This window comes from Hippopotamus amphibius, chromosome 9, assembly GCF_030028045.1.
Source record: "Hippopotamus amphibius kiboko isolate mHipAmp2 chromosome 9, mHipAmp2.hap2, whole genome shotgun sequence".
NCBI classification, from domain to species: Eukaryota; Metazoa; Chordata; class Mammalia; order Artiodactyla; family Hippopotamidae; genus Hippopotamus; species Hippopotamus amphibius.
Genome location: NC_080194.1, coordinates 106,697,692 through 106,725,646, shown reverse-complemented (window position 1 = coordinate 106,725,646; position 27,955 = coordinate 106,697,692). Strand labels below are relative to the sequence as shown.

The following is a 27,955-nucleotide window of genomic DNA, read 5'->3' as shown; positions in this document are numbered from 1 at the left end:
CTGAAGGGGTGAATTGTTACCCAATACCAGATAACTAAACTAACCTCCTCTTTCCTTAAATGCCCCAGCCAAGTGGTGGCAGCTGCGTCCTGCAATTCATCAGAAACGGTTATCTCAGTATCCATTTTTTGCCCTTCCACTGTGTTTTTGACACCTGTATAAACAATTCCCTGGATTAAATGACCTATATTTGAAATAACTAAGGTGGTTTCTGTTTTCCTGATTGAACCCTTTACATTTTAGAATAAAAGCAAGCATGAAATAAGAGCAATCCACTCCCTAGTCTCTCTCGCTCTTCCCCTACTCCCCCCCACCCACCCTCAAACCCAGCTTTGGAAAAGTCTCCACTTGTCCCAGCTGGGCCACCACCTCCATTCCTGCCTTCCCACCAGGCTTCCAAGTCAAAAGGTAATTCTTGCCTGTTTCCTCAGGGCCCCAGACACACGTCACGATTTGGGATCTGGCGGGGGGGGGGAGTACGGAATTTATTTTATTATTCTGAATCTGGGTTTTGTCCCTTAAACATGTGATTCCTGGATGGAGGTGACTGTGTCCCATCTCCCTGAGACATAGTCCGATGGGCCTGTTTTGATTGTTTGCCAGGTTCAAAGTGCACTGAGAAGGCTTCACAGTTTTAATACTTCCTAGATGCTCAACAGAGGCAAAGTGACAAAATGGCCCCCCCACCCCCGCCCGCCAAAAAAATAAAACCCCAAGCCCCCAGCAGCTGCTGCTGCAGCCGTATGAAAAAATAATACAAACTCTTCTTAAAAAATAGATTACACACAAAGAACCCAGAGAACAGAGGGGCACAGGGAGGGGCAGGGGCTGCTCCAGCCACTGGCAGGGAGCCTAGGGGAGAGGCCTGGGAGGGGGCGCTGAGATGAATTTCAGGGGGCTGGGATGCTGGTGGACCCTGCCTCGTCCGCTCTGCCCAGCCTCCCTCTGCTGCTCCTCCCAGCAGCTCTGGCCCCAGGACCACGGCTCCCCTCTCCCTCCAGGGACGCTCCCTTCACCCTGAGGCCTGGTACCTGCTTCTCACTAAAGTGGCTTCAATAAAAGAACGAAAAGACCCAAAGCGAGGGAGGGCTGCTGCCCGGACATGGGGACTTCCGCCCCACGGGAGCAGATCTCCCTCCGCTTTGGAGGTTTGGATAATTATCAACATCTGCTGCTACCTAGACACCCCCTGGGGGGTGATGGACCCCGGACTCCCTGTGTGGCTCCTGGGAACACGCGTGATGGGTCACGGTCTGAGGCTGCCTGTCCTCCAGCCCAGCCCTGGAGGAGCTGCAGACGGGTGGAGTGTGCACAGGACGGCCGGGGCGGCAGGTGTGGGATGGGGCGCAGCTCACACGGGTCCTCCAGCTCATGCAAGGAGAAGCGGGAGGGGGTGGCCCCACCAAGACGGAGGTAAGGCAGGGTGAGGTGATGGTGTGGGTGCAGCCAGGCCAGCTCTGGGGCCGGGGGCAGAGACAGGGCAGGGGCCACGGCCCACAGGGTAGGAGAAGGCAAGTTAGGGCCTGGCGCTGGGGAGGGGTCTGGGTGTCCGCCGCCCCCCTGCGGGCGCCGCACCCAGTCACCTCCTGCAGAGGAATCCAGGGCAGGGAGAATTCTCCGGAGGCGGGGACAGGGACAGCTGGGTGGCCGGGCTCAGTCCGGAACCTCGGGGTGGGCGGGCAGTCCGCTCTCGCCGCGCCGGTAGGTCTCCCAGAAGCCCCTGTCCAGCTGCTCCAGCTGTGGGCTCAGTGGCAGGTGGCCGGCCAAGTGCATGCGGAGGCTCTCCAGCCACTGCTCCAGTTTCATGAAGGAGGGCCTGGGGAGACAGGCAGGGGGACGGTGGGTTCTGGCTCTGCTGGGGACCACCCCAGCCTGGGCCCCCACCCCACTCACCTCTTCTCGGGGTCCAGATCGCAGCAGCGTACAGTAATGGGGAAGAAGCTTGGGGGGCAGTTTGGGGGGCAGTAGCGGTCCAGGAAGCCTCGCACATTGAGGCCAAAATCCATGGTGCGCGGCAGGTAGTCCGGGTCAGCGTTCACCCGCCCGATGATCTGCCCAGCAGAAGGCCCAGCAGTTACCCGGGGGGGCCCTGGGGCTGGGCGCCACCCAGGTGGGTGTGAGGGCAGGTCACACCCGGCCTGGTGCCCGCCTGACCGCCACACCCCGGGGGATGCAGGCTGCGGTGGGCGGCCCTGTTCCCAGAGCCTCCCTGGCCTGGGGCCCCTGCAGACTTCAGCCTACAGCCTGGCAGCGTGAGCCCGCCCCTGGACCTACCTCGCACAGGACGATCCCAAAGGAAAACACATCCACCTTCTCATCGTAGCTGCGGCCTGGATGAAGAGATCACTGTCAGCAGGTGCAGCAGGGCTGGGGCTGCCAACCGGTGAGGGCGCGGGGCCTGTGACCTGCCTGCTGGGGGAGGCCCTGGCCGGCGGGTGGAGGCCAGGAGGCAGATGCTAGCAACCTCTGCGGGAGCAGGCCTCGGGCTCTGACCCCACCCGAGCCCGCCCGGTCTGCGCCCACCTGCGCGGGGTGAGGACGAGGGCGCTGGGCGAGGGGTGCCAGACCCAGCTTGGCCGCTGACCAGCCATACGACTCCGGGCGGGTCGTGGACCTTGTGGTGACCCCAAGAGACAACTGTGTTAGACCCCTGGAACCTGTGAATGTTATTTTATTGGAGAAAGGTTCTTCAAGGACACAATGAAGTTAAAGACCCAGAGATGAGACAGTCCTGGGTTATCCAGGCAGGCCCTGAACGCCATCCCAGCTGTCCTTAGGAGAGAGCCTGAAAAGGAGAAGACATGCAGGAGGAGGCAGCCATGTGAAGACAGAGGCAGAGGTTGGACTCATGTGGCCACAAGCCCGGGAATGCCAGGATCAGAACCCAGAAGCAACGAGGAACGGACTCGCCCCTCAAATCCCCGGAGGGAGCACAGCTCTACTGGATTTCAGACTTCTGGCTTCCAGTACTACAAGAGAACAAATGTCTGTTGTATTAAACCACCCAGTCTGAGGTAATGTGTCACAGCAGCCTTACGGACTGATACAGACTCTCCGAGCCTCAGTTGCCTAAGCGGTAAAATGGGAATAATACCCTCTCCCTAATGATGTGAAAAATAACCAGGACGGCCACTCTCATTTACTGAATTCTGATTAGTTTACAAACGTTATGTAATCCTCACACTACTCCCTAAAGACAGGGACGGTTAACCCCACTTTATAGGTTAAGTTATTGGGGGGTGGGTTACATTAACTTTGGTCAGAACTGGCACTGAGATGACTCTGGGTCTGTGTTTGCACGTCCCCTGCCTGTGGAGGGGCTTTAAAACCCCAGTCCGGGCACACATGGGACCACCGCGTGATAGGCCTGAAAAAAAAAGAAGTGGAGAGGGAGAAAGGGAATCTATGGGAAGCTGAATAATGGCCCCGGAGATGTCCGCGTCCTAATGCCTGGACCCTGTGAACATGTTGCCTTATACGGGACTCTGCAGGTGTGACTCAGTTAAGGTTCTCGAGATGGGAGATGATCTTGGATTATTCAGCTGAGTCCTATGTGATCACAAAAATCCTTATGAAAGAGGGTAGAGGGTCAGGGTCAGGGAAAGAGATGTGACGATAGACACAGATGGCAGAGAGAAGCAGTTATGCTGCTGGCCTTGCTGGAGGAGAGGTCAGGAGTCAGGGAATGAGGCAGCCTCTGGAAGCTGAAAAAGGAAAGGAAACAGGGGATTCCCTGGTGGTCCAGTGGTTAAGACTCCACCCTCTCACTGCTGAGGGCCCAGGTTCAATCCCGCAAGAAAAAAACAGGAAAGGAAACAGATTCTCCCCCTCAAGCCTCAAGAAGGAACACAGCCCTGCTGACACCGGACTTTAGCTCAGTGAGCCTGATACTGGACTCCTGACCTCCTGAACTACAGGATAATTTGCATTTTTTAAGCCAAGTGTGTGATGATTGGTTGCAGCAGCAAAAGGAAACTAACAACAGGACTCAAAGAGGAGGAGGCGGGGACCTCCACCTCCAGCAGCTCCGGCAGGGACCTCGGGGTCCGGGGAATGTGCTAGGCGGGGCCTCGGACTCACCGTTGATCATCTCAGGCGCCATCCAGTAGGGGTTGCCCACCACCGTGTAACGCTTTTTCCGGTCTGGCTTCTTGAGGCTCCGCAGGTCCTCGGGCTGCGTCTTCTCGTCCACCATGAGCCGTGCCAGCCCGAAGTCGGCCACCACCACGTTCTTGTTCTGGGGTGACAAGGAAGCAGGGCCACGCTGAGATATGCCCATGGTACCACCAACCCACTCCCTCCTCTGCCTTCTGGGGACAGCCTGTGGTCCCTCAGTCCCTGCCCCCTGGGCTCCGGGCTCCCTGCCCTCACTGAAGTATATCCTCCACCGAAGCCTTTTTCAGGAAGCCTGCCCTGACCACCACCCCAGCCCACACACCCAGGCCCTCCTCCAGGCCCACAGCTGCGGGTCAGCCCGGTGCAGGCCGTGGCCACCTTGTGGGCCATTCTCTGCGAAGGCCATGCTCACAGCGGACGCCCTGCCCCCCACACACCGAGGAGGTGGTGGGTGGGGCTCCCGCTGCACCCTCCCGGCCCAGGCTGCTCACCTCACGAACCAGGCAGTTGTGGGAGTTGAGGTCCCGGTGGATGACGTTCATGGAGTGGAGGTAGGCCTGAGGGTGGGGGGCACGGAGGTCAGGGGGCAGCCGTGCGGAGGGACCCCAGCCCCGCCCTGGTCCCCCCAAGGCGCCCACATTCCCCCTTCCCAATGGATCCCCTCCGTCCCCTCTCAAAGCTTCCTGTGGCTTCCACGTCTAAATTCCTTGTGAAATGTAGGTGAGCAGTAGAGGATTTTTTTCTTTGCTTTTTTTTGGGCTGTACTACATGGTATGCAGGATCTTACTTCCCCATCCAGGGATCAAACTGGAGCCCCCTGCCGTGGAAGCAGTGAGCCTTAACCACTGGACTGACAGGGAAGTCCTGAGAATGTTTTCATAGGTGGGGTCAGATCACCCAGCCCACACACCCCACCCCTGAAATCAGAGCCTACTCACCATCCCTGAAGCAATGTCCTTGGCAAAGCTCACCCTCTGACTCCACGGGTACTGGCTGTCCTGCAGGTGCGGAGAATGACCAGGGTGAGCCAACGGGGTCACAGGACACCGAGTGAGAGAGAGACAGGAGGGGGTGAGTGTCTTGTAGGGGCCGATGACTGTCCCCCCCACGCTCTGCGACACCCGCAACTGTCCTTTCTTTTTTTTTTTGCTTTTCCTTTTCTTTTTTGTCCCCCCACTGCAGGGCTTATGGGATTTTACTTCCCTGACCAGGGATTGAACCTGGGGCCCCAGCAGTGAGAGCACTAAGTCCTAACCACTGGACCCACAGGGAAATCCCTTACAACTGTCTCTTCTAAGGAGTTTGGGTGGATAATTCAAAACAATTTTCTAACAGAACTGGTCCCAAACAGTGACGGGCGGGGGGATACTCCTCTATAGTTCCTGACCCACCTCCTCTGAGAACAAAAACTCTATGAAATCCCATTTTTTTCAAGTTTTTAAAAAATCTGAACCTGCTTTCAAGGACCAGCAGAGAGACAGACAGGCCTGGCGAGGTTGCCTGCAGAGAGCTGCTGCGAGTCACCCCAGAGAGCAGGTTTTGGGTTCAAATCATTCGGGGAAACACCTCATTCTCTTCCCCCACACCCTTGGAGACCTCAAGCGGGAGGGCAAGGACATCAGATCATATTAAAGATTCAGGTGCAGCTGGGAAGCCTGCACTGGTAGAGCCCAGCGTTTCTAAGTCACTCTGGACCACAGAATCCCTCTGAGAAGTTACACCTGTCAGGAGCCTGCAGGGACCACACTCCGGCAACTGCAGGTAATCCAGCCTGAGGCGCTGAGGACTCAGAGGCGGGAGGGGAACAGGGTCTCCCGGTCTGAGGGTGATGCTGGGGTGGGGTGAGCACCGGATCCCGGGCACCGTCAGCAGGCCGAGAGTGCTGGAAGCTCCCCTCCAAATACTTTATTTGTAAAGGAGATCTGCTAAGTTCATCCAAGCTCTTAAAGCAAGTTCTGAATTTTACAGAACATGGCAAACACTAAGTGACTTGGTTTTGCTAGAAGCAAACAAAGGCCCTCTGGGAGAGCTAACCTGTGGCAGGTGCTCGGGGCGAGCCTGACAGCCTGTGCATCCCCTGGGCGAAGCTGCCACCCTTCTCTGGACCCCAGCTTCCCGCCCCGCCCTGACTTTAGATGGAGTCAGTTGCTTCCGTCTGATTCAGAAGCAGGGTCTGGAGGGTCTCTGAGACCGGAGGCCGATCCCCCGTGAAGAGCCTGGGAGGAGACCGGGGCCCAGAGCGGAGCCGCCGGGCCCAGGGTGCCACAGCGGGAGCGGTGGGAGGGGCCCACGCAGGGGCTCTGCCTGGCACTCACCATGCCCTTGATGATGCCCCGGAGCGTGCCGCCCTTGATGTACTCGGTGATGAAGTTGAGCCTCTTGTCCTTGTAGAGCACCCCGATGAACTTGAGCACGTTGGGGTGCTCCAGGCATCGCATGACCTTCACCTGGCGGGGTGCACACAGGCTGGGCCCACGCCTCCTTCTCCCCTCGCTGCGGCACCGGAGGCCGCCCCGGACAGTTCCGAAGGTGGAGGAGCCTTTGTGCCCCCAGGGCCACCCCTGCCAGCAGCTGGGCTCTGCTCCCACCCCCAGGGACATCCTTGCCCCTCTCGCCCTCCTGGCAGGTAGTTTCTTTTTCCAACGTGGGCTTGGGTGTCGCATCCGCCTGGGGCCCTTTGCCACCCACCGCCTCTCAATGGGGAAGGGCGGGGCCCACAGCAGGCCTTAGGAGGCTGGTGCACAGGGGGTGGCAGCCGCTCACCCACCTCCTTGAGAAACGTCCGCTGGGTCTCCTCGTCGAAGCGGATCAGCTCCTTCATCACCATCACCTCGCCCGTCTCCCGGTGCGTCACCTGCGTGGGGACACGGAGGTGCTGAGACGCAGCACGGAGACACAGGCTCTGCTCTAGGCCCGCCCTGTGGGAGGCCCTTCCCCACCCCAGGCAGATGGACAGATGGCTTCAAGCTCTTCGCAGACTCTTTATGGGATGCTCTCAGCCCCTGAGGGGGTGGGACTTGAGTCCTTTACAGATGAGGAAACTGAGAGGCTCAGGGAGGTTTCCTACCAGGGCCCACGGTCACCCAGGCGGCAAGGAATGGGGGGTGGCCGGGGCCTAGGTCCAAGGCTGCCTGACCCGGTGGCCAGCTCTCTTTCTTCTGCTCTGCTGGGTGTCTCCTAGAGCTCGAATGGCAGCTCTGTCAGAGATTCTGACCAGGCACAGGGGCTGGGGGCCAAGGCCTGTCTGGACACGCAGGCCACCTTGCTGGCACATTTTATATAATCCTGAACCTTCCAGTCTGGGCACAGCCAAGGGCCATCAGAGCCAGGGAAGCCTCGTGTCTCTCTGGGGGAGAGGGTGAAGGGGCTGAGCAGCCCAGAGGCCAGGAGGGGGCTGGCATCGGCTTGGTAGGGCTGGGGGAGGGAGCCTTCAGGGTCACTCTGGGCTGCCCTCCCATCCCCCACCCAGAGGAGCCACTTTCCCACAACTTCCTCCACGAAGTCTTTCTATAGGTCCCCTCCCCCAACGAGCTCGAGGAGGCCCAGGGGGAGGAGAGCTCTGGCCAGCGCGTCTGGAAGCCAGATATCCTTCCACTGTGGCTTCCCGGGGACACGGGTGGGAGGAGGGCAGAGGACCAACGGGTCAGCCCCAGCCTGCCCCCCTGCTCCCGCCCACGGCCCCGCCCCTGCCTGGCGGGCCCCGTACCTTGATGGCCTGGCCGAAGCAGCCCTTGCCCAGCACCTCCCCGTGGATGAGGTCCGAAGGCCGGAAGATGCGGTGCGGCCGGCAGACCACACGGAGGGACTCGGAGCGACCCAGGTCCTTGCGCTGGGAGGCCGGGGAGCCCAGCGAGCCGGCGCCCGGGGACCTGTCGATGCTGTAGCTCCTCCTGGAGAGACACACCCAGGGCCCGGTGCCACCAGCCGCAGGTGGGCACCCGGCTGAGACCCCCTTGGGGGAGGCCAGGCCTCGGCCCTGCCTCCTTCCCCCACCTGCTGTGCCCCATCGATGCCAGGCTTCGTGCAGTCTCCTGTACAGTCAGAAAGGGTGGCACAGGGCAGCTCTCCTGGGGTGGTCATAACGTTCTTGCCCTACCCTGATGCCAGCACCCAGTGCCCTGTCTGGCTTGGACTTTCTGTTGAGGTAGGAATGCTTGCCCTTGGCCTTCTCTGCCTAGTGACCCTGAATAAGACGCTCTGTCTCCCAGCATTTGAGTCCTAGGCCTCGAGGTGCAGAGGCAGACCATCTGCCCAGGATGCCCATAGGTGGCCCTGCAGGGTGGCCTGAGCTCCGGACAAATGTGGGGGAAGAGGAAGCACATACCTTCAATGTCACTGTTTTTTAGCGTAAGGTTGTCACCCCAGGTGTTCCCCCCAAAGTCTTGACCAGGAGTCTTGAGCAGTCCCCATGGTGAGTGGCACAAGGACCAGGTGGCCTCTGGGCTTCTTCCTTTGCCCAACCCCCCAAGAGGGTACAGGGCCCTTGGCCCCTCTGGCCTGGACCACTGCAACAGACCCCCAGCTGTCTCTGGTCCTGGGCACCTTCCCACAAAGGGGACCAGAGTAGTCTCTGTGAAACACGTCACTTTGCTGCAACACCCTTCAGCGGAGCCCCAGGATGGGCAAATCCCAAAGACCCTGGCCACTAGCTTCCACCTCAGAGCCCACCCCTCCCCAGCACACCCGATGCCCCAGCATCCGGAGCTACTGGCCAGCTGCTCCTCGAAGCCAGGGCGCTGGTCCACCCAGGAAGCACTCGGTCAACCCCAGCTGGGGGCGCGGCTGCCCCCACCTGCTCCTTCTCATTCTCCTTCCTCTTGCCAGCCCCCCTGTACCCCTTGCTGGCCTGTTTTTTTTTTTTTTTTTTTGCAGGGCTGACTCCCCCATCAGCATGTGAGCTACTGGAGGGTAGGGACCGGGGCCCAGGGTCAGTGAAAGTGCTGAGAAGCGGTACATCAAGGTGCAGGGCTGACTTACAGGACTGGCTTCTGGCGGCCGGAGCTGCCCGCCTCCCCGCTGGGGGTGTGAGGGGTGTGAGCCGGGGAGCCCAGGGGGCTGGGCTCAAGCCCCAGCCCGTGGCCCAGTGTGTCGTGCGGGTCATGCTCCAAGGTCAGCTGCAGCAGGCGGCTGGTCTCCTGAATCAGCAGGTCAATCTGGGGACAGCAGGTGTGCGGACAGGTGGGTCCCAGGTGGTGGGGAGCAGGCACGAAGGCACCACCTCCAACCCTGCTTGCCAGACCCTGGGACCCATACCTCGTCCAAAGGCACGTTCCGGATGGGCGTGCCGTTGATTTCCAGGATCCGGTCTCCGACGTGGATGGAATTCTTCACATCTGGGCTCATGCAGCCCGGGTCCACTCTGTGAACAGAGAGCAGTGGTCAGACCCCCTGCCTGCCCTGCTAGGAAACCAAGGCCAAGGGGATCAGATCAGGGATGTGGGGGCAAACCATCCTGTCTTGCGTGACTGGTAGGTGGCAACTGTCCAGAACACTGAATTCCGGTTTGGTGGGAAGAGTCCTGTATCAATTACCATGCCTGCCGTGGGTGTGAAACTGGAGAAAAGTGGCATGCCCCCAGGTATCCGCGCCCCCATACTGGATGCTCGGGGGTCCTGTTCAACAGAGCGTTGTCTCTGCCACGGAGGTCAGACCTCTCCTTCCAACTGCCTGCTATGCTTGGGACAGACGAGTGTCAAGAATTCTAAGAGGGTTTGGATCCACTGGCTTCCTACGTGACCCCCAAGCTTGCCCTGCAAGACCTCGTTCCACTGCTCTGGGATCAGCAGGAAGTGGCAAGCAGCCAGCCCTGAGCCGCAGCTGCAGGGTGAGGTGGGGCTGGTGCCCTCCATCAGTGGGCCACAAGCGAACTCACCAAGCGGCCACCTCGCCTAATTTACCTGTTTCTTTTAACTCCTTGGTGTTAAGCACCTGACTTGATTTTTGTCTTCATGAAAGCTTTTCAAGGAATGTTCACTTTGTCTCTGCCCTGAGATGGGGAAGGGCTGGGGGGTGGGGGGCGGGGGGCGGGACAGAAAGGAGGAGACGGAGAGCTTTAGGAAAAACAGATTCCTGGCACTTTTTCATTATCGAGAGTATATTCTCACACGAAGGAGAAGCGCTTCCTTACACAGGAAAGTCAGGTAATAAATGCAGCAGAAAGAACAGAGTTAGAACATCACCGTTTTGTAGCCATCATAGTAATAACTGCTACAGGTAAGAATTACCCATGGATGCTAGAACCATTTAGTGAAAGGTTCGTGGGGACAGAATATTTCTACACTCAAATCTCACAGACAATTCACTGATTACATTGCAAAGGGGGAAAAAATCCTTTACAGCAGAGAGTGGACTGCACTTTAACTAAATAAAGGTGACATCCCCAGCAAAGGGTACACTTTACTGACATCCTGTGTCTACCAGTAAGATGCATGGAGAAGGACACAGCATCAGTTATCCGGTTAAAATGCATGATCTAAACCTAAGGAAGAGGAGCCCTCGGTCAAACCCAAACGGAGAGGTATCCTCCTTAACAACTGACTTGCACTCTTCACAAATGTCAAGGTCATAAAGGACAATGAAAAGCTGAGGAACAGGCACAGATGAAAAGAGACTGAAGAGACATGAGGATTCAGTGCAATGTGTGATCCTGGATTGCATCTCAGATCGAGGGGGAAGTTGCCATAAAGGACAGTTTTGACACAATTGGTAAAATTTGAATGTGGATTGTATATTGGATAAAACTATGGTATCAATGTTCAATTTCCTAAATGTCACAACTGCACAGTAAGATACAATGGGTAATTATGCAACGGAATGCCCTTGCTTTTAGGAGAACCCTTGAAGTATGTGGGGGGAGGATGGGTCAATGGTGCCTACAATTTACTTTCAAATGATTTAGTAAATAACAGCAGTATGGACATACACACACATATATACATAGAGAGACATACACATACTTCAAATGTGGCAAAAAGTTAAAATTGGTGAACTTAGGTAAAGGGTGTCTCGGTATTCAACATACTTATTATTTTAGCAATCTTTTTGCAAATTCGAAAATTTCAGGATAAAAAGTTAAAAGATAGTGAATATACTTTCAATGGTAGAAAAATATTCTTGCGGATATAGCCTTAAAAATATATTCCTTAGGGAATTCCCTAGCAGTCCAGAGGTTAGGACTCGATGCTTTCACTGCTATGGCCTGGGGTTCAATCCCTGGTCAGAGAACTAAGATCCTGCAAACTGCATGGCTCGGCCAAGGGGGGAAAAGAAAAATAAAATAAAATAAAATAAAATAAAAAATATATATGTATATTCCTTACACTCCCCGTCTCCCCTGCCTCAACCTCCTGCTGAGGCACAGATAAATTAAACTTTCCTCAAAATGCTGCTATAAACAAAATATATGTAAACAAAAGGAAAAGGGGGCTTCCTAGGTGGCGCAGTGGTTGAGAATCTGCCTGCCAACGCAGGGGACATGAGTTCGATCCCTGCTCCAGGAAGATCCCACATGCCACGGAGCAACTAAGCCTGTGCGCCGCAACTACTGAGCCTGCGCTTTAGAGCCCGTGAGTCACAACTATTGAGCCCATGTGCTGCAACGACTGAAACCCATGCGCCTAGAGCCCGTGCTCCGCAACAAGAGATGCCACAGCAATGAGGAGCCCGCGCACCACAACGAAGAGTAGCCCCCACTCACCACAACTAAAAAGAAAGCCCGCGCACAGCAAAAAAGACCCATCACAGCCAATAAAATAAATAAATAAATTAATTAATTAATTAAAAAAAGATGCTTTTGAAAAAAAAAAACAAAAGGAAAAGTGGTCAGCTAAAACTCTTAAACAAGTAAACCTGGTCAGTAGCCTCTGGGCAAGCTGGGCTGCTTTCAAGACGGGCGAGGTCTTCCACTTAGATTGCTGGGAAAGCAGATGCTGGCTGGAAGGAAAGCTCACCCAGTGAGGCAGCCAGGGAGGAGGTGCCATTGACTCTCTTTTCCTGAAATTCTGCCTGGTTGTCAGGGGCCAGCTGGTCTGGGAGTTTCCCCATCTCTCTCACCCGTCTGTCTGCTCACTTGTATACGGAAGGCAGCTGCTGGCCTGGCTGGTGCTCAAGATTGGGGGTGAGATGCAGAGTCAAGCTCAGCCTCCTCCTCCTCCCCCAGTATCATCTTCACTTCTCACCAGTGCCTAGGCATGGAGCCTGGTACCCGGCAGATGTGAGAAATGTTCACTGAATCCAAAGGAAGCTGGCACGTGGCTCCCACATCCAGACATGGGGAACATTTAAAACTATTTCTCTAGGGTCCACAAAGGCCCAGGATAAATCTTAGAAGGCTCCAAGGTATCCAACTTCCTCGTTGTTCAGACAAATATCCCAAAGCCCAGAGAGGACAAGGGAGCTGCTCAATGTCACACAGCATGTTAGCAACTGGGCCGGTCCCTTAGCCTTCATTTCTCATGCATCTCAGACCTTTCCTACATCCTTTAGAATTTTTTTCAGGGATGATCTGCTAGTATCAAATCCCATTTTGTCTGCCTTAATAAGTCTTTGTTTCACTTTCGTTCCTTCTATGTTGATGGTTCTTTTTTGCTGAGTGCACTGAATATATCATTTCACCATTTCTGGCTTTCATCGTTTCTGTTGAGAAATCAGCTGTTCTTTTTTTGAAGGAAATTTGTTTTTTTTCCCTATGGCTACTTTTAAGGTCTTTTCTTTTGCCTTTGGTGTACTAGCTTCACCAGGTGGGGTGATCCATGGTTGGATTTCTTTTTATTTTTCTGTTTGGGATTTACTGGATTTGAGTCTGTAGACGGGTATCTTCTATCAGCTCTGGGAAGTTCTTAGCCATCATATCTTCAAATACTGCCTCTCTCCCATCCTCTCTCCTCCTGGGATTCTAGATGAATGATTAGATCTGCTCACTCTGTCCTCTGTACAGCTTAACCTCTCTTTCTCTATGTTCATCGTGTTTTGTTTCTGCTTCTCCCCTCAGCTGTTTAAAACCCTTCTCTACTGTTGGGACTTCCTTGCTGGTCCAGTGGTTAAGACTTCCAATGTAGGGGGTGTGGGTTCGATCCCTGGTGGGGAGCTAAGATCCCACATGCCTCGCCTCGGGGCCAAACAACCAAAACATAAAACAGATGCAATATAGTAACAAACTCAACAAAGACTTTAAAAATGGTCCACATCAGAAAAATCTTAAGAAACAAAAACAAAAAACAACCCTACTCTATGGTTAAACCCGGTCTTTCACATCTAGGGGTTCTATTTGGTTCTTTTCCAAATTCATTTGCTCTTTACTCACTTATCCCAAGCATCTTTTACTTACTAAAACATATGGAGTGGGACTTCCCTGGTGGTGCAGTGCTTGAGAATCCACCTGCCAATGCAGGGGACACGGGTTTGATATATGGTCCGGGAAGATCCCACATGCCATGTGCCACAACTACTGAGCCTGCATGCTGCAACGACTGAAGCCCACGCGCCTAGAGCCCGTGCTCTGCAACAAGAGAAGCCACCGTGCTGAGAAGCCTGTGTACTGCAACAAAGAGTAGCCCCCCTTGCCACAACTAGAGAAAGCCTGCGTGCAGCAACAAAGACCCAACAAGGCCAAAAAAGAAAGCAAAACAAACAAACAAAAAAACCTATGGAGCATAATTACTTTATGCTATTTTTGATAACCCCCATCCGCAGGTTTTGTAGGTCTGCTTCTGCCACCTGTCGCTCCTGCTGGCTCTCGCTCACAGTGCCTTGTTCTCTGTGATTTTTGACTGAATGGCTCATCTTCCCTGGGACACGTATCTCGTATCTCGGGAAATTCTGTGAAGCCTGGAGGTGGGTTCCTCCAGAAAGGATCTGCACTTGATTCTGTCAGGGCCTAGGGACACTACACCTAGTGGAGAAGTACTCTAAACTTTTACGCTTTTGCCTGGAGGTTTTCTGAACCACCCAGGTGCGTGAATTTGGTTTGCAAACCCAAGGGTGTGAATTGTCAGGGGAGATTCTCTCGCCCCTTCCATTCGGGTTCAAATCAGTTTATTTCCTGGTTCTGGGAGTTGGGGGAGGGGGAGAGGAACGCTGCTGGAAGGTATGGTTTACTTCTTGTTCTTCCTCACCCTGAGGGCCCTTTGGGGTCCCAGCTTTATGGCGTGGGAGGTGTTCTCTCATTAGACTCACTTTCCTTGAGCAAGTCAGGGCTTTGAAAGGCTCAGCCATGAGAAACTTGAAAACTGAAGCTTAATTCACCCAATTTAGATTTGCCCTCAAGGCATGGCTGCCTTCCGTGCTCTGCTGACACCTCTGGGCGCCCTCCTTCACTTATTCCTGACCTGGTTACATCTCTTTCTTGTTGGGTCATGCAGGGATTAAAGAAAACATTTTAAATATTTTATCCAGCATTTGCTTAGTTTTTTTGGCGGAATGATGGGATCAGGCATCTGGTATACCAGGCTGTCAGAGCTGGGCTCCATCTGGGCCCACATGCTCACCCGTTCTCAGGGCTCCCCCACCCCAGATTCAGCCACCCACCTAGAGCATCCGTGCCCACAGCCGCACCAGCTGCAGCCTCGGCAGGCCAGCCACTCACCCCTGGACGCGGACGGTGTGGGAGTGCTCTGTGCTGCAGCCCGGCGGGCCGGGAGGGGGGTCGATGGAGACCGAGAGGCCACGTTTGCCATGAGCTGAGGCTGGGATGGATACTAGGGTGACTGTGTGGGGCAGGTGGGAGCTGGGGGAGTCGGGCAGGATCTGCTCGATGACGGGGGTCACCACGGTCTGGTAGTAGCAGTGCCCACTGCAAGAGCCGCAGGCGGTGGGGACCCAGAGAGTGGGAAGAAAAGTGTGTCAGGACAGTCACCAGCATCACCCCCCACCCAGTTCCTCAGCCCCAGGCTTTTTTCTCCTCCCACCCTCCCCTTTCTGCTCCCCATGGGAGGAGGAGGGCAGGTCTTGGCTGCCTGATGGGCTGGGAGTAGGAACTGCGCATGCCCAGCCCAGGCCAGCCCAGCCCGTCCCCCTCTGCAGGGCTCCATCCTTCTAGGTTGTCTGCGGGTGTCAGCTGGCCGAGATGAGGCCTGGGGGTAAATCCAGTTCAGGGGGAAGTCATTAAGAGTCCATCTGGGATCCTCAAAAGCCAGGCTGCCCTCAAATCCAGCTTTATCAGGGTTGCCATAATAAAGAATTTGTCTGGTTTTTGTCCCTGGTTCCTGGGAAAGAGGCTCTAAATCCTTGGAACAGGAGTGGCTTCCTTTTGCATGAGCCCCTCAAGCCACACTCGAGCTAATGCTAATGAGAAGAGTCAGTGGGGCAGCTGCGACTCTCACCCAGCCTGACCTGGAGGAGACCCGAGTTCAGTCCCGTGCCCAGTGAGCCAGTCAATTATGCTATATAACGAAACCCCAATAAAAGCTGTAGTGATGCCGGGGAGGGCGGGTCACACGTTCTGACTCCATGGGCGGAACGCACGGAAGCTGTGCATCCGAGACCCTCCCGGACCTCGCCCCCTATGTCTCTTCATCTGGCTGGTCCTGATTCGTAGCCTTTAGTAAAAACCTGTAATTGTGAATATGGTGCTTTCCTGAGCTCTGTGAGCCATGGAGCCAAGTATCAAACCCGAGGGGGCTGTGGGAATCCCTGACTCTGCAGCCAATCGGTCAGATGCGCGAGAGGCCTGGGGACCCCCAAAAATTGTGGCAGGCGTCTGAAGTCAGGGCGGTCTTGTTGGGGATGGGTCCTGAGCGCGCAGGGTGAGTGCTAACTCTGAGGTCTGGTGCCCAAACTGCGCAGCAGTAAGAAAGCTAATGTCCGAGGCTTTCTCCATCTGACTGCTGTGTCTTATTTCCCTGTCACCATGACCTGGTTTCTACACTGTCACTAGGACCGCCCCCATGTGGAAAGGGGAAGGGCCCTGGAGTGAGAGACGTGTGACACGGGTGGGCACACCAGGCTCAGGGAGGGGCCGGGCACTCACCAGTACAGCTTGGAGTGCTCCACCAGGGTGTAGGTGTCCCCGTCACCGATGAAGGTCCCACACGTGAGGCAGATGAAGCATTCGGGGTGGTATTTCAGCTCCCCAGCCACCTGGAAGAGGAGTGTGTGTGCGTGTGGGGGGGTGGGGAGGACAACCCAGCTCAGCAGCACCTTCAGCCCCCATAGCTCCTCCCCCTGCCCTCCTCTCGTGGCAGCCAAACCAACTTCGGGGCAGAGCCGGCTCCACAGATGGGGGCTGAGGGACACAGACAGACAGACAGACAGACAGACAGACAGGCTCAGGACGTACTGAGGAATCAGAGAACCAGCGAAAAGAAGAGCAAGAGAGATGATGGGAGAGAGATGTGGAGCAGGGAAACCTGTGGGAAAACACACACACACCCCCTGCCCCCCACCAGGTGAGGTGTGAGTGGGGGAGGGGTGCTCACCATGACCAGCCCCTTGGTGATGTGCTCCGAGCACCCGTGGCAAGACTCGCCATAGCGGGCCCAGTAGTCCTTCTTGCAGAAGAGCTGCCCATCCTTCTCATAGTACTGGTGCGAAAGGGAGGCACTGCATTCGCAACACCTGGGTGGAAGGGGCGTGGGACTCAGAGTGGCCCAGGCCTCCCCCATAGCTGGGCCCCTGCCAGTCTACAGGCAGCATTAAGAACGGCGTGCCCTCTGGATGGAAGCAGCCTGCCTGGGGCACTGGGCTTGGCACGTGGAGTCAGGGATGGATTCAGCGCCCACCCCCACCTCCTCCGCCACGGTCCCTCGGCCAGAAGCCTCGGTAGGATGTGCAGCCCGAACCAGCAGCCTCAGCAGTTCTGCACCCAGAGTGGCCCACCTGCTAGCCCTGCGGCGAGAGGTGCTCCTCTTCTGAGCCCCCCGTCCCTTGTCATGCAGGGAAGATGGCCCAGTGAGGAACCTGGGAGCCCAGGAGTCAGGTTGGGGTGGGGGGTGGCTGGAACCAGCTGTGAGCCCTACCCTTCTAGTCCTTCTAGTCTAGTCTGCTTCCTCTCCCTCCCTGTTCTCCCCCACCCCCCCAGCAATGTGGAGGCAGCTCCGGCCGCTGAGGTAGATGGCGGTGACCTTTTGGAGCTGTGAAGACCTATTAAGTGCTAGCACCTTCTCATTTTCTTGCTTAAATTTACTTAAGAGGCCACCATGAGGCAGGCATGGCTATCCTCATTTTAGAGATGAGGCTGATGTACTTCAGAGGGTTTATCCCGCCCAAGGTCACACAGATGGGCCCCACAGGCCCCACAAAGATACTCCCAGTTCCACTAAGATACAAGGCAGGAGTTAAGCTCAGTATAGACCAGCCAGTCAGTTAAGAGAGGGGATCTCCCCGCTTCCTAGACTCCAGCCAGCCCCACAGGTACTGCCAGTCACAAGAACAGGGTTCAGCATAGGTAGCAGGGAGGCCTGGCTGGTGGGGGCCCTGAAGGGCAGATGGGGAGAAATGAGGTACAGGCTTCTTTTTAGGTGCCACCCCACAAGCTAGAGCCAGACCTACATGCCTGGCTTCTTTCCACTCAAGCGTCCTGGTGGGGTAGGGACCAGCAACTCAGCTAAGCCAGGGTAAGCAAATGCAAACACATGGGACCCCCCAGTGACCGACACCCCCCCGCCACAAAACCCACTGGGTTCTGCAGAGCCTGATCCGGGGTCCTGGTGTGCACAAGTGTGTCTGGACCAGAGCACACACTGCAGAGAACAGCTAGGGAACCCGTCCAGCTCTGCTGCTGACTGGGTGCTCTGGGTGATGTCCAAGGTCACACAGGGGTGGGAGGACCCAGGCTCAGAGCCCACGGCTCAGCAGGGGAACAATCCAGAGGAGCGAAGGGCAGGAAAGACTGGGACTGCGTCAGAGAGCCCCGTGCCCCAGGCAGCCGGAAGCCCCCGCTCTGCTGTAGCCTGCACATGACAGCACTCACTGACGGCTCCTGAACTAGGGAGGAGGGGGAAGCCCACAGCAGCAAGAGGGCTGGTGGGACACTGTCCCTTTAAGAGGATCCAGCCAGTTCCCCATTGTCCGGGAGCCTGAGGGGAGGGGCTGGGGACCACGGCTTGGGGCTTTGGATGAGTGGGGGAGGCAGGGAACACAAAATGCCCGCTTTTGAGGGGCGTGGGGGGGCTCTGATGAGCTCTCTCAGTGAGGGTGGTAAGTGGGGAGGGAAAGCCTCTGGAGACAGCGCTGGGATGTGAGAGGAGACGGCGGAAGCAGCTGCTGGACGGGAGCCATGACGTCATCTGTTGCCCCCGCAGCCCTTCCTGCCCCCACGCGGGGTGGGCGACAAGGCACGGAAAGCACCGAGCCAGGAGGGAGGACGCCCAGGGATGGGGAGGTCCCAGCGCAGCCCCCGGGGCGCTCCAACCTAGCGGGAAGGTGCGCAGCAGGAGTGCAGACTCCGCAAAGAGGCGGGGCGCAGGCAGCGCACCGTGACCTTGGGGAGATACCCCACTCCCGGTGCGGATCAGTGACTCACTTCGCCCTCCCACCGACCAGACACAAGTGGCGTCACAGGACTGTCACCACGGGAGTATCCCCCTCACTCCCAGGCTGCGGGAAGCAGTCCCCTCCCCCACCTCGGTGGGCGGGTCGGTCCGGGCTCTGGAGCGGCGCCTACCTTCAGGGGAGAGAGTGCTCTTCTGCCTGCAAACTCCCACTCCTCCCCTCCTGCACAAACATTTATCACTGCAGCAGCCCTGAAGACCCCGCGCTGATTCACTCAAGCTCTGTGAGTGCAGTCAACTCCCCATAACCACTTCCTTGCTCAGGTGCCTCCCCGGCCCCCCAGCAGCCTGCTCGCCCAGCCCCCAGCCCGCAGCAGCCTGCTCCGCTGGCCTCTGCCACTAACCTGCTGGGTCCCCGAGGTCCCAGGCCAGGCACCTACAAACGCTGGTCCCTGAAGAGAACACAAGTGCTTCCTGCCGTGCAGGCTTGCTCTGTGCACTCAACCGGGAGTGGTTCCCACCCCCAGCATCCTCACAACTGCCCCAGGGTGCCCTGGCTCAGCCTCCACCTCGGACTGCAGACAGGGGACCTCCATCTCAGATAGGGGATCTAGCCCAGGCTCACGGCGGCTTGGTGGCTGGCGCCTGGGGCCTCAGAGGACCTTAGCTGATGGAAGGCACACAGCCCCTGACCCTATGCATCCCCTCACCCCTACATCCGGCCAGGAGCCAGAGGAGGCATGGGGCAGAACACGCCTGGCTCTTAGGGGTGTCCCACAGTGCCCCCTGCCCCTACAAAGTGGGTCAAGAGGAATACCAGGTACAGTGTACCCCTCCCTGAGAGCAGGTGAAGGCAGAGCCAGGCTTGGGCAGAAGAGGGCACTGTGGGGGAGGGGGACATGAACAGGCCAGGCTGGGAGGCAGTGGCAACCCCTGCAAGACGGGTCCTTCCCTCCCAGGGGTGCCCTCTACCCAGAACCACATCCCTGGACAGCAAGGGCAAAAAAAGAGCAGCTGGGGGACCAGTCTCACGGGAGACTGTACCAGAAGGGCCAGGAGCCTCCGCGGCGGCCAGCTTCCCCTCAACAGGCGGCCAACAGTGACCAAGGAGTTTCAGTTCTCTTGCCCCACAGCCCGGCCTCAGGTAGGTCTGTCCCACCATGGCCTCCAGCCCCAGCCCTCACACCAGGGGCCCTGCCTGAGGTCTGGGACAGGCAGGGAGGGGGCTTTCCACTTACTTGGCCCCTCTGAGGAAGCAGCGTCTTCTCAGGTTCGAGGCCAGCATCCTTTGCAGCTACCTACCTATCGCAGGGGGCCCCAGAGGCCTACGGGGAGTGCAGGGGTGGGCCAGACAGGCTGCTTCCCCATCCTACTCCAGGCAATCAGGATTGGAGGTTGCAGAGGGAGGGGCTAGCGTGGCCACACGGCAGGGGAGGAGGATGCAGCAATGTGGGTGCAAGAGGACTTGGTCTTAGCTCACAACAGGAAGCAGCTGAAGGGCCTACTGCCTGGGCTCCGGTGCAGGCGGGGAGGCTTGGCCGGCACCCTGCCCTCTGCCTTGCACACTCGAGAAAGGCACCCTCCGTGCCCCTCGGCCTCTGCTTTCACAGAAGCACTGGAGACTCTCTGGGGACAGAGAGCAGCTGCTTCTTCCTGTGCTGCCCCCAAGGGAACAGAGCTTAACTTCCATGGACAGTCCATCCTCCTTGCCTGAAGGTCCCTCAAAGAGGCGGGTAGCCCAGCCCAGGCTCTGGCCCCCAGCACCAGCTGCGCACTCAGCCGTCCTCATCCAGGGCCAGCCCGACCAGCCTCCAGGGAGACGTTGCCAGAGTTACGGCAACCCCAGGGCTCCTGCACAGCAGGCTTCTGGGAAGGGACCTCAGAGGCAGCAGCTGGGCCAAAGGGAAGCCTGGACCACCCTGGGCCTGGCCACGACCTCCCAGGAGGCTGGAACAGAGAAAGGGGCAGGCCCTGCAGTGAAAAAGACACCCAGTGCTGACGCCAGAGACACTGCGTGGGCCCACAGCACCTCTCCCACTGCAAGGCCTTGGAGCCCAGGGGCTGGAGGCGGCCCCACTTCTTGGCACTGAGATGTTTCCAGGGGGCCCAGCAAGCAGTGGCTCCTCTCTAAGCTGCTTTCCTCACTGTCTCGAGTGTGAGGACACTGTCGGCTTCAACTAGATTTGGGGGCTGTTGGGAGAACCACACACCACCGGGCCAGAGACACTGTGGAAGCCATGGAACTATGTGGAAGCCATCACTCTTAGTGCCTGTGGGCCCTCCCTCACTGTGGGAGCCTTCCCTGCGCCCCCTCCCTACTGCCCCCACCCAGGGCCTCACCCCTCTGCGGGTTAACAGGGCAGCGACCCCTCCAAAGCTAGGTTCCATGCATCCTGCCCCACTGCTGCCCTTCTGTGGCCGCACGCCTGGCCCTCCTCCATGTCTCCCAAGACTCTACCTCCCTCCCCGCCCCACACACAGGGGCCCCCAAAGTTCTTCCCTTGATTTCTCTCGGCCTCATCTCAAATCCCATCTGCCAGTGCTAAGGGGGATGCTCTCTCTGGCCTTCCCACCTCTGACTGGTCTCAGCTCACTCGACCAGCTCTGGGCAGGGCACTGCCACCCTGGGCAGCCCACCGCACCTGCGACTCAGCAAGGACAGGGCATAACTCATCGTCAACCTGGCCCCCAGCTCCACCAGACCGCTGGCCTCCTCCGCGCCTGGGGTGAAAAACCACACAGCTTCAGATTCTGCCCCTGCCACTCACCAGCCTCCAGCTCGACCCCACAGCCCCTGGCTTCTTCAACTCTGCAGTGACTTGGTGTGAGACAGACATAGGTTCGAGTCCCAGCTCTGGCTGCTGCAACGTTTAGCAAGTTACTTGATTTCTCTGAGCCTCGTGTCTTACATGGAAACCGGGCAAATGATGGTACCTCCTACGGTTATGGTGAAGGTTTAATGAAATGACGTTACAAGAGTCACCAATGAATAATGGCTAATATGACTAATCCTTGCCAAATATCGTCCCTTCTAGATCTGAAACTCTCTCCACTCTTAGTCACTGTCCTAGGTCAGGTCTTAGGCATACAGATCCCCAAACTACTGTGACAGTCCCTTCCCCGCCACGTTACCGCCGTCTGCCCACTGGGATGGCATTCTTCAATAGCACTTCTGCCCACATCCCTCCCCTGCTTTCTGACACCCTCTGCTGGCTTCCTACTGCCCTCGGAAGCGCTTCAGCTTGGCATTCAGGGCCCTTCACAGATCGATCCTAACCTTGCCTCCTCATCATGTCCCTCGACTCACTCTGTTCCAACCAGATGAGCTGTTCCCAGTCCTTCAACGGTGTGCACTGTCCCACCTCCCTGTCTCTGCCTGTTCAGAGCCCCTTTCCTCCCCGAACGCCCCCTTCTGAACACCTGATCGGGAGCCCCAGGTCACAGAGCCCACCTCTCCTCTGGGCTCCCCAGCCAGCGTGGGTGCTCTGCTGTGTGTTCATTTCACTCACTGGCTGTGTGTCTTTGGAGGAGAGAATTAACCTCTCTGTGTCCCAATTAATGGAGACAACACATATCCAACTATACAAAGTCCTTAAAACAGTGTCTGGCCCTCCCTAAACTGCAGAAAATGTTAGATGTTATTTTTAAAAAAGAAAAAAAATCCTTGTTGGAGGCTCCCACGGCCTAAATCAGACTCCCTCGGCCGATGGTTGATGCCCTGACTTCAGTTGGGCCTCCCCACTTTACCTGTCTGCCTTTTTGGTGCTTTCCTGCTTGAACTTTGCTGTTCACTGACTGGGCCAGGCCCTGTCACCATTCTACCCTTTGCACCTGCCGGACCCTCTGTCTAGAAACTGTTTCCTACCACACTTCTCCACGTGGGAAATCTTACAGCCTTTGGACCCCAGCTCTGGCCGTACAGAGCTATCTAAGGCTGTCCCCTGGCCCTGCTTCTCAGGATGATACTACTGGGTTGCTGGGCCACCTTTGGGTCCCCACGTGCTCGGCCACAACTCTGATCTACTCTCCTACACCTGGGAGTTGGTGTCTGGAGGGAAGGGACTGGTCTTACTGGTTACGCATCTTCGCAAGAGTCCGGGGCCAGTGACGGAGTCCCAGCTCCTCCCAAGGCCTCTCCCTGGAGCACCAGCACCCAGAAGACAGGGGTGCACAGCCCTCCACTCCTCCCCCGCCAAGGGGCCAGCAGGCCTTGGTATTACGAGCATAAATGCAGGTCTCTCCTTTTCGGTCTAGAATGACAAAAAAGAAAAGCCTCCAGGTATCTTCTAGTCCAAATACTGATGGGGAAACTGAGGCCAAGGACTTGCTGGAAGTCACAAGCAGAGATGGCACCAGGAGGGATCGCCACTTCCCCGGCAGGCCTTGCTTAGGGCATCCTAGCCCGGGCCAGCCTGCCCTACCTGAAGCAGTCTGCGTGCCAGTCAGCATTCAAGGCCTGGAGGTACTGGCCATCATAGATCCTCTGGCCGCAGCTCGCACACACGGGCAACTCGCTTCCTGCGGGGGTGGAAAGGGCGTTAGGAACCATTCTCAGGAGGTGCAGTTTGCTGCAGGCCTACCTTGGCCTGCCCCAACCCACCATGTGCACCTCCACAAATCCTCCTGCACACACGCAGCGGCCAGGCTGAGCAGTCGCTGTGCAGAGCAGCAGAGAGAATGCAGGTGTGAGAGTCCTGCTGAGACCATGGCTAAATTACCAAGCCCCTCTGGGCCTCAGTTCCTCTCTCTGCAAGCTGAGGAGGAGGAGGAACAGATGTCTGTCCCACCACCTGCCCCGGGCCCCCCCCCCAGCAATGGCATTCTTCAACTCAGGGTCCAGCAAGGTAAATGGGGAGAAAGAAAGCAGCACGATTTAGAAATAAGGCAGTGGGTGACACTCTTCTCACACCCCCCTTTCCTCTTCTGCCTGCTCAAGAAGAGGACCCTTCAAAGAGCAGGGACTGGACAGGGCTAAGTTGGTGCCTACCCCAGGTTGGTGTACTGAAGTCCCCTTTAAAGCTTGGCTATGCCCTGGCCTAACAAGGGGCCAGGGCCGCAGGGCTGGGCTCCCAGACACCTGCTCCAGGGAGGCCTGGCACTTCTTCAAGCCGGCCACTAGGCATGCTTAGTCATCCTTCGGGCCTGGCACCCTTGGAGCTGGGGGGGCCCTGGATGATCTCCCAGCTTGCCCCTTCCCATTGTACAGATGGGGAGACTGAGCCCTGGAGAAGGTAAGGCTTGCTGGGTCACCAGCCAGACTCCAAGGCCACAGTCTGTGCCTCCATGAGGACCTACGGACCTAGGAGCTACTATAAGGTGGGCCCCTGTTCCAAGTGGGCCTTCAAGGACCTGCAGGGAGGGCTGGCAGTAGCCCCAGGGGAGGGCGGGGCTGGAGGAGCTACAGTGGGCCTATGAGATGGCTCAGATGAGGACCCCAGGAAAGGAGACCCCAGGGAGGGAATCTTGGGGTCTTCATACCCTAACTGTCCTGCAAACCCAAGCCTTGGGCCCCAGTAGGGGGACGGGGCAGAAGAGGAGGCTAGGATGAGATTGATGGCAGGCACTGGGTTTGGTGCAGGGAGAGGGGGTGGGGGCCCCAGCATAGATCCAAAGGTTCCCCGCAGGCTATCTCTGCTCTGTCTATCCTGCCCCCAGGCTCCCAACCACCAGCACCACGGGCCAACTGTGAGGCCCCAACTGCATAAACGGGGAAACTGAGGCCCAGCAGGTAGCGCCTGGCTCAAGGTCACGGAGCCTGCCAGACGCGGGGCTGCCACTCGGACCCAGGGCTGCGGCTTTTCCAGCGATTCTGTCTTCCAAGGCCGACTAGACACGGGATAAGGGGTGGCCCAGGGCGAGTCCCGGTGGACATAGCACACGGATGGAGGCCAGGGCTGGGCGGGCTGTGCCCGGGATTCCTCCGGGGTGGTCGTCGGTCGGGGGATGGGAGAAGGCGGGGATGAAAGGGAGGAGGGGCCCTCCGCCTGCAGGAGGGCAGCCCACCGGGGCTGAGGAGGAGGAGGAAACGGGTGGGAGCTTTCCAGGGAGGGGCCTGTGGGCTTCGGAAGGACGAGCTCATCCCGGAGGACACAGGGGCGCGGCCTCGCGGCAGACCCGGCCTCCACGGCGGCCAGGCCCGGCCCCCTCCCATGCCCCCCGCTTCCCCGTCTCCCCCCGCACGCCCGGCCCCCGGGTCGGCGCCCCGCCGGCCCGCACCCCGCGCACCTTCCTCTCCCATGCGTTCTTCCCTCCAGGTGCAACACAGGAGCGTCAACCTCATGCACTCGGCGGGGGGCGGGGCCCGGCGGGGCTGCGGCTGGGGGCGGCCCGGGCCCCACGCGCTCGCCCGCGGCCGCCGCCGCCGCCGGCCCGGGAGGCGCGGGCGGAGAGCGCGGGCCGGGCCGGGGTGGGCTCGGGGCTCGCGGCACGGCCGCCGCCTCTCGGACACCGGCTCCGGCACCGGCTCCGCGCCGCGGCGGCCTGGCGAGCTAGCGGAGGGGCGGGCCGGGGCGGGGCCTCGGAGCTGCGGCACGGGGGCGGGGCGGGGCGGGGCGCGGGCGAGCGGCCGAACTGCCCTGCGCGGCCCCGCCCCGCGCCCTCGGTGACGCCCCGCCCCGCCCCCGTGCCGCAGCTCCGAGGCCCCGCCCCGGCCCGCCCCGCCCCGCCCTGCTCCTCCTTTCATTCATCTTTCCAGGAGCCGCAGCTCTCTGCACCGCGCCGCTTGGCAAAGACTCGTAAGCCCAACTGCGGCTCAGGTGGGATGCGCGTTCTGATGCGGCCACCTAGGGGGTGTAGAAGCCCCAATTAGGGGCCTCGGTTTCCCTGCGGGGAGCGCCTCTGACCCCAGCCTGCTGGAGGCCAAGAACAGGGACCGGACCCGGAGGAGACGTTGTGGACCTCCGGCAGGGGCGCCGGCCAGGTCCTCTCTCTCTCTGAAGCCTGCAGGGAGGGCAGGCCTCAGCGGGGGGTGGGGGGGGCGGGAGCGGGGAGGCGATGGCCCACGTCTCAGGCTCTCACCAGCTAGGCTGGGCGCTAAAGGAGCAGGACCTGGGGGAGACTGTGACAACTGTGCTCAGGGATTTGCTCCTTCCAGTGCTGGAGACCTGGAGCTGGCACCGCCCTGCCCAGGATTCAGGAGGAGACACACCTGAACAGGGTTTTGGTTGAGCGAAGTGGCCAGGGGAATTGGGCGGTCCCCAAAGCACAGGTGTTCAGTCCAGCACCGGAATCATGGAACACCCCGCCTACAAGTGAAGAATCCTCTCTCCCCGAGGCCCACGCTCCCGCTTCATCCCCTGCCTGGGAGCTTATTCAGGGAGAGGTTGAACCACAGGCCCAAGTTTACCCAGTGAACAAGGGGCAGCACTGCTCACGCTCCAGCTCCAGCCATCAAGTTTGTATAGATTTTCTTTTGTCAGGGTTTGGTCCAGTGGCCTGCAAGATGGGGCACTTGCCCCTGGGTGCAAAACAACTACCTGGGGGAGGGAACAAAATATAATTTTGCTTTCTTCCTCCCTCCCTCCCACTCTCTTTCCTTCTTTTTTTTTTTCTCCCTTCCTCCCTCCATCCCTCCTTTCTTAATATTCAGATTGATGCTGGTGCCCTGACTATCTGCTGGTCAGATGGCCCTAAAGCACTTATAGTAAAGTGTCCCAAGGAGGTGTGAAGGTCATCAGAGGCTGGACAGCAATGTTTTTGCTTGTTTGTTGCTTTCCTATAGGATATACATCAGGCAGGGTCCTGGCAGGAAACAGAGGAGTACTCAGTGGGGATTATTGAGGAGAATATAATAAAGGGGATTTTACAACAGACTGGGCAGAATTAAGCGAAATCCTTGAGGACAGGCACAGCACCATGAGGTGGCAGCAGTTAGCACCCCTGGGTGAAGGGGCTTGGGAGAGGGCCCCAGTCCAGGGTGCAGGGGGATAGTAAGTGGACCTAGAGGGGCTGTGGGCCTGTGCCCAGTTAGCTGGAGGATATCACCCAGTTTTAACACAACTAACCTTACAGAATAGACTTGTGGCTGCAAAAGATTCTTGAAAAGGAAGCCGAGATTGAAGATGATGCTGATACCACAAGACAAGTGAAAAGATGGAGCTGACACTTCCCTCTCTTGTAGGAGCTCCCTGTCAGCCACGTTTCCTGGTAAAACCAAGAACCATCAGATCTGACATATTCAGTCACTCTGCTCATCCAAGTTGTCTTTTTTTAACTAAAAGCAAAAAAGCAATTTTTTACTTTTGATAAATAAAAGCATTCAAATATGGTTCATCTCATTTTTCAAACGTTCTTCTTAAACTGTTTTTGTATTGTGTGATGAACATATTTTATTATTTATATAGTCAAGTATGTATGTAATTTGTAAGTGAATATGTCTACTGTGTTTTGGGGAACAAATATTAATTTTTTTTTTTTGGCTGCACCTCACGGCTTGTGGGATCTTTGTTTCCCAACCAGGGATTGAACTCGGGCCCCTGGCAGTGAAAGTGCTGAGTCCTAACCACTGGACCGCCAGGGAATTCCCCAAATATTAATTTGGGTGCAAATTAAGAGCTCTGGCTTGGATGTGTTAAGTTTCAGGTGCCCATTTGCCATCCAATGGCAAATATATATGTGATGTTTGCTCAAAAATATTTTATTGATGGGGTTCATGATACAAGTTTCGAGATAATGGTCCAGAGCCCCTTGGGAAAGACTCACTCCAGGGACTTCCCTGGTGGTGCAGTGGTTAAGACTCCCCGCTGGGGGCTCGGGTTCAATCCTTGGTCAGGGAACTAGATCCTACATGCATGCCACAACTGAGGAGCCCACCTGCTGCAACTAAGACCTGGGGCAACCAAATAAATAAATATTTTAAAAATTTTTAAGAAATTAATATTTATTTACAAATATTAAAAAAAAACATTCAGGCCAGAGCCTGAACTGTCCTAGCCTAGGGAGGAAGAGAGATGGCATCACCGGATCTCTGCAGTTAGACACAGCCCTTCCCCTCCCTGCCCACGCTGGGTGACCTCACCCAGGCATGTGGCTGGTGACTCCACTGCCCTCTCCTTGAACGGTGGACACAAGGACCCAAATATCTACTTGACATCTCCACTTGCATGGCAAATGGGCACCTCAAACTTCATGCATTCGGATCAGAGCTCTTAATTTGTGCCCGGATCTGCTCCTCCCCCAGTGTTTCGCATCTCAGTAAATGACAACCCCGTCCTTTAGGGGCTCAGCCCAAACTCCAAGGCGTCCTTGACTTCTCTCCTCTCTCCCTGTTCCTTTTCCTTGCACCTGATCCATCAGCAAGTCCTACTGGCAGATCCTCTTGGCTCCCTGTACAAAACAGACCCAGAATTCTGCCCACTCTCCCTCCATGCCTCCCTCCTCCCTGGTCTAGCTGGGTGTACAGTACAACAGCCTCT

General features: G+C 57.2%; 1 protein-coding gene across 4 annotated transcripts; it reads right to left on the bottom strand.

Annotated features, from left to right (window-relative positions):
* Positions 1–469: 469 nt before the first annotated feature.
* LIMK1 (LIM domain kinase 1) lies at positions 470–24,876 on the bottom strand. 4 transcript variants are annotated; one of them, XM_057695724.1, is made up of 16 exons: positions 24,768–24,876; positions 22,964–23,060; positions 16,530–16,668; positions 16,082–16,191; positions 14,699–14,905; positions 9,370–9,475; positions 9,094–9,269; positions 7,823–8,006; positions 6,884–6,970; positions 6,432–6,563; positions 5,055–5,114; positions 4,608–4,673; positions 4,081–4,237; positions 2,275–2,330; positions 1,894–2,051; positions 470–1,816 (listed from the first exon to the last, which is right to left on the bottom strand). In XM_057695724.1, the coding sequence occupies exons 1-16, from the start codon at positions 24,820–24,822 to the stop codon at positions 1,654–1,656; spliced, it is 1,953 nt and encodes a 650-aa protein (XP_057551707.1). In that variant the 5' UTR covers positions 24,823–24,876; the 3' UTR covers positions 470–1,653. The 4 variants fall into 4 exon arrangements, with proteins under 4 accessions (XP_057551707.1, XP_057551709.1, XP_057551710.1 ...); XM_057695726.1 differs by lacking the exons at positions 22,964–23,060; positions 24,768–24,876 and adding an exon at positions 22,615–22,639; XM_057695727.1 differs by lacking the exons at positions 22,964–23,060; positions 24,768–24,876 and adding an exon at positions 21,116–21,213.
* Positions 24,877–27,955: the final 3,079 nt, after the last annotated feature.